Raw genomic sequence first — 8,720 nt, 5'->3', positions numbered from 1 at the left:
CGAGGACAATTTGAAACGCTTACCTTGTATTATTTGCTCCTGAATGAAATGATTGGTAAAAGTACTACGTTGAAAAAAGATCTTACTGTTTTGTTTGGGTGAGTAAAGCAAATGTTCTCAGAATATATCACAATGATCATATGTTCTGCAACAATGATTAAGTGGAATGAAAATATGTGCAAATACAATGAACTCATGACATCAGATTTGAAAGAATGACTAGTGGTGTTACAAATGTGATCAAATGTGAGTTTTGTACTGAGAGATTTGAAAATGCACACTTTAGTTGTGAAAATAGTACCAAACCAATTAAAAAAAACTAAGTAAATCAGAGAATTAACTATTCATTGAGGAAATTATTTGGACTAAATTTAATTAAAAGCCGCTGCAGTCAGGTGCTGAACAATTTAAGAAGTAAATAATTTTTGACTAATTCTATTCGAAGAATGGATTCACACAGGACACACAAAAGAAATGCTTTGCACATTCAGGTAGCATTGTTCTCTTCAATTTTATGTGTGAGGTGTTGTGTTGCCAAACAATAATAATAATTTGTGTTGACAGATAAGAGTTGATGGTCAAACCTGGACACCTGATATGTGCAGTAGTTTTATATTTTAGTACTTGAATCGATCTGTTGTACAAAATGTTTCCCAAATGCTTTTCCTTTGGTGACATCTTCCTTTCGTGACATTCCCTCTTGTGTTACAGTTTCAGCTATAAAAATCAGCTTGTGACAGCACACACCTCAGATGTGTTTTACTTACCGCAGGGATGGTTTGGTAAAATGACTCTCTGATGTCTTGTGACTTGTTGTTATCTTTGGGTATTATAGATATATGTCATTATATTATCAACAAGCACCGTGAATACTTAACTCAATAGATACACTTGTAGCTGTGAGGCTGTTTAGGTTGACATCATTTAAACTTTGGTTTAGATAGTGTGTGTGGGGAATTTGTTTTTAGAATCTTTAACCAGATATATAATAATATATGTAGATAAGTTCTTAGAATTTTGGGCCTCTCCACATTTTGAAGATATAAAACAAAAGAATATTTGCCTAAAAGTTAGAAATACATGGCAACAAATAACTCAGTAATTGGTGGTCAGTTGGCAATAAACAACATCAATAATCGGGTCATCATAGTCCAGGTATTAATCTCTGTGTTTCTTTGCATCAACTTTTTGCTAATCACAACATTTTTTATGAAGGATATTTTTTACACAACTATGCGTTACATCTTATTTGCCATTGCACTGTCGTCTGATTCGCTTTTTTTGTTAATGACCAATGTCTTGCTCATTTTGAATTATTTTAGTTTCACCATACAAGTGTGGTTGTGTGTTATTATATATATTGTTTTGTCTGTGTACACATTTGTCACACCAGTTACTCTGACAGCAATGACCCTGGAGCGTTACGTGGCCATTTGCGTTCCCCTCCGTCATGCAGAACTGTGCCGAACACAGAGAGCTCTGCACTTCATCCTGATCATTCATGGTCTGAGCTCTGTTCCCTGCATTGTTATTCTTTCTATTTTCTTTGCTTCAGCAATCACCAGCTTCTATACCCAGAGCAGAATTTGTGCTGTTGAAATGTTCATTTTTCACAGATGGCAGGATCATCTTAGGTCAGCTATAAGTCAGCTTTATTTCTTGATTATGTCCATCACTATTGTTTTCTCATATGTGCAAATAATGAAAGTGGCCAAAGCTGCATCAGGAGAGAATAAGAAGTCGACATGGAAGGGGCTGAGTACAGTGGTTCTTCATGGTTTCCAGCTGCTGCTGTGTCTTTTTCAGCTCTGGTGTCCATTTATAGAGGCTGCTGTCCTGCAGATTAATTTTATGTTATTTATCAATGTGAGGTACTTTAATTACATAACCTTTATTCTTGCTCCAAGATGTTTGAGTCCTCTAATTTATGGCCTCAGGGATGAGATGTTTGTTAATGCACTGAAATACTACGCTCTCTGTGGCTTATATAAGAAACATTCAACAGCTTTTTGATTTATTATGTTCTAATGTATTCCAATAGAAATACTCATAGATTTCCTTTTTTTTTTTTTTTTTTTTTTGTTTGCCTGTCCCGTTTGGCTCTTTTGCCATCAGAATTGTTGTCTAAAGGCAAAGAAAGATGCCCAACGGATTTACTTTACCAAATTGACCATCCCAGCCTTGCCGTAATGGTCCATTTGATTCACCTTTTATTGTTTATTTTATTTTCACTTACTGAATACGGGACAGACTTGACTGGGGGAAAGAAGGGGAGAAAGAAAGAGGGAAAGAGAAACAGCTGAGAAGAGGGACGGGGGAGAAGGGCAAAAGACAAAAACCAACAGAATGAGCAGAGAAAAAAAAAATGCATATATCAATCACCTGGATCACCTGCTGAGAAAGAAAAAAGAAAGCAAGCAGAAGAGAACAAGAGTAATAGAATAAACAACATCACAATGATATATGGGAATATGACAGTAAATACTAAATGTTAAACCAAATAATACTTGTACAGCTGCTGTTATTGTGTATATATTTATTTATATTTAGATTTCTTCATACATTCTTATATAGTTCTATATTGTGTATTGTGTATTTTGTTGTACAGTTATTTTATTTTCAACTTTAATTTATATATTTATCTTTATCTTATTCTTCCCAGTTAAATTTACCCTTCATTCTAATTTGTGTTGTACAGTTATTTCATTTTTAACCTTAATTTATATTTTATTCCTTCCTAGTTAAATTTACCCTTTTTAATTTTTCATATTTATTTCCTATCTTATTCATAGCCTTTTCCTTTTTTGTTCTCTTTAGGTCACGAGCAGTTGTCCAAGCATTTCACTACATATCGTACTGTGTATGACTGTGTACGTGACAAATAAAAATTTGAATTTGAATTTGTGCAGCACATAAGATCAACAGAACACAGTGTGCTTTGAGGTAGGAGCCATAAAGGGTGTAGTTTGTGGGTGTGATCACCTGTGTGTACACCTGTGAGCATGGACGCGCTTGTTTTTTGTTTTTTAAAAGGTTCCTTCATGTAATAATCTGCTACTCATAGATTTCCAGTGTTTGAAAGTGGTACTGATAAAGCTGGCTATTCCATTCACTCTGCTGGTCTTATACTTAAACTGATGTATAGTATCTGACCCTTTTATGCTTAAATTGATTTTAGTTTGGCAACAGTGTGGATTAGGAGCAGTTAAGTTGTTGTAAAAAAATAAATTTTAATTATTTACTTATTGTAAAACTTATTGTACTCATAATTGTAACTGCTTCGAACAAAAGACATTTAATTGTTACGGTAAAAAATGTACTGAAAATAAATTATTGCCATACATGTCCACTGTCCATTGCTTTATTTAACTCCGTGTAGCCTCAGTCTAATTCACTTAAAGTGACTTTACATTTCTGACTAACAGGCAATATTGAAATGTTACTTATATTGGATGTCTTCATATTCTCTCAATCTCAATCCTGGCAAAGCTGAACGTCTGGTGATTGACACTGTCAGCTTCTGTCAGGAGGTCAGTCATTACTGTGGCAGGTTCAACTAACAACCAGCATTTAGCTTTCACCCAGTTCCACCAGTCCTGTTTATTAAAAATGAATCAATTCATTTCTTCAGTGTTGATTATTGTATCTCATTTTTCACATGCCTTTCTCTGTCCTCTTTAGCCTATCTACAACTGGTCCAAAGGGAAGCAGCCAGGCATTATTCTTACTTCCTATCACTAGGGTTCCATCAAAGTCAGAAAAATATTTTAATATTTTATTAATGACATATGAAGCTTTACATGGGCAGGCTCTTGTGTACATAGCAGACCTGCTCAGATCCGCAGCAGGCCTGTGCAGTCATCAGCTCAGGATCTGTTAACTGTTAAATTATGTTAAATCTGAGGGTGACCACACTTTTCAGGTATTAGCTCAAACCTTGAAAAAAAATGCACTTGTTCCTTTAGCCCATCTAGTTGGTTGAATCCGTGAAGAGGTCAACATGGAAAGGGCTCAGTACAGTGGTTCTTCATGGTTTCCAGCTGCTGTTGTGTCTTATCCAGCTATGGTATCCATTTATAGAGGCAGCCATCCTCCAGATTGATTTTATGTTATTTGCCAATGTGAAGTACTTTAATTACATAACTTTTACTCTTGCTCCAAGATGTGCGAGTCGTCTAATTTACGGCCTCAGGGATGAGATGTTTGTTAATGCACTGAAATACTATGCTCTCTGTGGCTTATAAGAAACATTCAACAGCTTGTTCATTCTGGTTAATATATTCTAATAGACATATTAAGACATTTATAGGGATGGTCGGAGTTGTACTGATAAAACTGGACATTCAGTTCACTTTTCTGGCCTTATATTAAACTGGTGCATAATAACTGACCTTTTTCTTCATTTGATTGAGCAACATTTGTGTGCAAATAAAACATATTGTACTTGGGTTTCTAACTTCTGTAAACAAACAAACAAAAAACCCATTTAGTTGTTACAATGAAAAAATGTCCGAAAAAATAATTCCTGCTGCTCATATAGAATTTGTGTCAGAATGATTAATAGTGCAATGTTCATTTCTGTTTGAAATGTTTTATCGAACTTTGTGTGACATCAGTCAAATGCCATGAAATTGGCTGTACATTTTCTGGCGAACAGGCAACAAAGCACTGATACTTTGGCACCAAATGGACTTGTATTCTGATTTGTTCCACTATATTCCTCATTTTGCCTTGTGGTGAACCATTTGTAGCATATCAGCTCAGCTATTTTAATAAAATGAAAATTCATGACCGAAACTTGTTTAACAAGTAAGCCGAATTTACTGTGGCATCTTCTACTCCTCTGCGTGGCCTATAAACAAAGTGCACGGGAGTTAGCACTTGTGCAATTTTCATCAAACATTTCTATCACAACTAAGGTAAAAGCATTTGGAAACAATGACTTCATAACCTTACAAACTGTTCAAGAATTTCCATCACAGCTAGTGTAAAGGCAATCTATTTTTTCTCAGTACATGCTGTGCAAGTAAAGCGTTATTGATATGTTATGAAAAAAGGACTCAGTTTTTGTGCACATGATTTGAATAAACAACAAGATGATAAATTTAGTTAGGAGCACCAGTTATTTCAGTGGACACCATACAGAGTGACCTAACTGCTGTTTTTAATTTTCAGTAAGTAGGCCAGTTTGAACCCATATTATCTGCAACCATATTGTTTACTCACTCCGTTTGCTGCCTTTGTTTGACTTTCTTTTTTGAGGTTTTTACAAAATGCAGGTCAGACATTATATCCTGTTTGAAAACAAGATTAATTTTCTGTATGCTAAAATTCACATATTTAGTCTTCCATTTTTTTTCTTGTTGAAGTGAATGTTATATTGTTAACAAAGATTTATGATGTCTCTGCAAAAAGCATCATAAAAGTGTGAGGGTAGTAAGCAAAGACAGATATCCACAGTGCCAAGTGGAGGTAAGATGAAAGTGCTATAAGCATACTTTACTGAACCTCAACAAAGATTCTTAAATGAGATACTGTCTTTGATTGAAGATTGGGCAAAAGAAACTTACGTGTTTGCTTTTTTTTTTTTTTAATTACTGAATGATTCACAGGTCAGTGTTAAGTAGGTCAGGTACAAGTGTTGGAATAAAAATGAGTGAAAAGGAATTGAGTATCCAAAGAAAAAAATGAAAGTCCTTCAGAAAGCCCAGAGAACTGTTACTTACGACCAAACTAGCAGTACTTCTGATCTTATAAGTCGGGAATCATGCGAAATCTGAATCTTGTGACTGTATTTCATTGAAAAAAAAAAAGGTCTGTGTAGCTCCACACAGCTCCAGTCAAGTACTGAACAGCCAGCAGCATTTTTTCAGCATTTTTTTTTTCTTTCAAAGAACTGATTGCCGTTATCTGGGACATTTGGGACAGGCACAAGAAATGCTTTATATATTTATAGTGGCAGTGCTGCTTTCTTTTATTAGTTTAGACTATGATAACTGTGGGGTATTGTGATTTCAAACAATAAATTGTTTCTATAGAGACAGGTAAGAGTTGATGGACAAATCTAGAGACCAATTACATGCAGTAGTTGTGTATACTTGAATCGATCTATTGTACAAAATGTTTCCCAAATGCATTTCCTTTGGTGACATCTTCCTGTCGTGACATTCCCTCTTGTGTTATAGTTTCAGCTATAAAAATCAGATTATGACAGCACACACCTCAGACATGTTCTATTTACCGCAGGGATGCATTGGTAAAATGACTCTCTGATGTCTTGTGACTTGTTATCTTTAGGTATTATAGATATATGTCATGTCATATCAACATGCACTGTTAATGTTTAACTCAATATATATTCCACTTATTTTTACTGTGAGGCTGTTAAATTTGAATTTATTTTAACTTTGGATAAGATACTTTGTGTGAGATTTTATTTTAGAATTTAGAAACCAGACATGCATTCATATATGTAGATAAGTTCTTAAGATCTCCCCATATATGAAGATTTAAAACTATTTGCCTAAAACTAATAAATATATGGCATTAAATAACTCAGTAATTGGTGGTCAGCTGGCAATAAACAACATCAATAATCGGGTCATCATAGTCCAGTTACTTATCTCGATGTTTCTTTGCATCAACCTTTTGCTAATCACAACATTTTTTATGAAGGATATTTTTTACACAACTATGCGTTACATCTTATTTGCCATTGCACTGTTGTCTGATTCACTTTTTTTGCTAATAACTAATGTCTTGCTCATTTTGAGTTATTTTAGTTTCACCATACAAGTGTGGTTGTGTGTTATTATATATATTGTTTTGTCTGTGTACACATTTGTCACACCAGTTACTCTGACAGCAATGACCCTGGAGCGTTACGTGGCCATTTGCGTTCCCCTCCGTCATGCAGAACTGTGCCGAACACAGAGAGCTCTGCACTTCATCCTGATCATTCATGGTCTGAGCTCTGTTCCCTGCATTGCTATTCTTTCTATTTTCTTTGCTTCAGCAATCACCAGCTTCTATACCCAGAGCAGAATTTGTGCTGTTGAAATGTTCATTTTTCACAGATGGCAGGGACATCTTAGGTCAGCTATAAGTCAGCTGTTTTTCCTGATTATGTCCATCACTATTGTTTTCTCATATGTGCAAATAATGAAAGTGGCCAAAGCTGCATCAGGAGAGAATAAGAAGTCGACATGGAAGGGGCTGAGTACAGTGGTTCTTCATGGTTTCCAGCTGCTGCTGTGTCTTATTCAACTCTGGTGTCCATTTATAGAGGCTGCTGTCCTGCAGATTGATTTTATGTTATTTATCAATGTGAGGTACTTTAATTACATAACCTTTATTCTTGCTCCAAGATGTTTGAGTCCTCTAATTTATGGCCTCAGGGATGAGATGTTTGTTAATGCACTGAAATACTACGCTCTCTGTGGCTTATATAAGAAACATTCAACAGCTTTTTGATTTATTATGTTCTAATGATCCACATATTTCCAGGGATGGTCAGAGTTTTACTGATAAAAACAGACATTCTGTTCACTCTGCTGGTCTCATATTAAACTGATGCATAATATGACCCTTTTCACCTTTCTATTGTTCTTATTTAAAAAAATTTCGATAACAGGCAGCTTGCTTTGTGTTATTGTAGTCTTTTGTGGTGATTTTGCACTATATAAATACAACTGGACTGAATTGAAAATGCAGCTCAGATAATAACATTTGTTTGTAAACAAAACATGTTGTACTTGTGATTGTAGCTTCTTTAAACAATAAAAAAATATTTAGAATATAATAGAATCAACCTTTATTATCTCACGAATGAGAAATTTGGGTGTTACACAGATCTAAAGGGAATATAAAATGTAGAAGGAAGACACAATGCGGTCCTATATACATAAGCAACTGAAGTTCATATATGCACGTAACAATGCACAGAAATATGTATACAAATTGTACAGAGATAAAAAAAAAAAAAAGTTCAACTGTGTTATAGAGTCTGACAGCTGCTGGTAAGAATGACCTGCAGTAGCACTCCTTCCTACACTGTGGGTGTAAAAGTCTACTGCTGAACGAGCTGCTCAGTGCTCATACAGGTTCATGCAGGGGATGGGAGGTATTGTCCATGATGGATCTTAGCTTAGACAACATCCTCTCCTCCCCAACCTGCTCGATGGACTTCAGCGGACAGTCCAGGACAGAGCTGGCCCTCTTGACCAGTTTGTTAAGTTTCCCCCTGTCCCTCTCTGCCATTCCACCACTCCAGCAGACCACAGCATAAAAAATAGCAGATGCCACCACAGTGTCATAAAACTTCCTTAGCAGAGTCCTGTTCACCCCAAAAGATCTCAGCCGCCATCGCAGGTGGAGATGACTTAGACCAGGGGTCAGCAACCTTTAAAACCCAAAGAGCCATTTGGACCTGGTTTCCATGCAAAACAAAACACTGGGAGCCGCAAATACTTTTTGACATCTAAAATGAAGATAACACTGTATATATTAGTTTTTTACCTTTATGCTTTGCGTGAACAACTAAGATGTGTTGCTTATGAAATCCATGAAGTGCTACAGAGAAAGTTACATTTTATTTATGTAATTAACACATTTTGAACTCGTAAAGAAATATAACAAAAGGAAAGACACCCAGCTGAACTAAAATGATCCATGTAGCAAACAAAAACTGTTGTGAGCCGCCACCCTTATATCGCCATTGG

At 35.6% G+C, this 8,720-nt stretch overlaps 1 protein-coding gene and 1 pseudogene across 1 annotated transcript; both read left to right on the top strand.

Moving 5' to 3' along the window:
* Positions 1 to 1,080: 1,080 nt before the first annotated feature.
* Positions 1,081 to 2,013, top strand: LOC146654415 (odorant receptor 131-2 pseudogene; annotated as a pseudogene).
* A 4,527-nt stretch (positions 2,014 to 6,540) lies between these two features.
* Positions 6,541 to 7,473, top strand: LOC146654414 (odorant receptor 131-2-like). The gene has a single exon (XM_085429326.1). It carries the CDS (start codon positions 6,541 to 6,543, stop codon positions 7,471 to 7,473), a length of 933 nt encoding a protein of 310 aa, XP_085285452.1.
* Positions 7,474 to 8,720: the final 1,247 nt, after the last annotated feature.

The sequence above is a fragment of the Rhamphochromis longiceps genome, linkage group LG14 (assembly GCF_057381845.1).
Source record: "Rhamphochromis longiceps isolate RC_006_pf linkage group LG14, R_longiceps_female_GT1.1, whole genome shotgun sequence".
In the NCBI taxonomy this organism is placed as follows: Eukaryota; Metazoa; Chordata; class Actinopteri; order Cichliformes; family Cichlidae; genus Rhamphochromis; species Rhamphochromis longiceps.
Note: the sequence above shows the minus strand (reverse complement) of the source record. Positions and strands in the feature narration are given on the sequence as shown.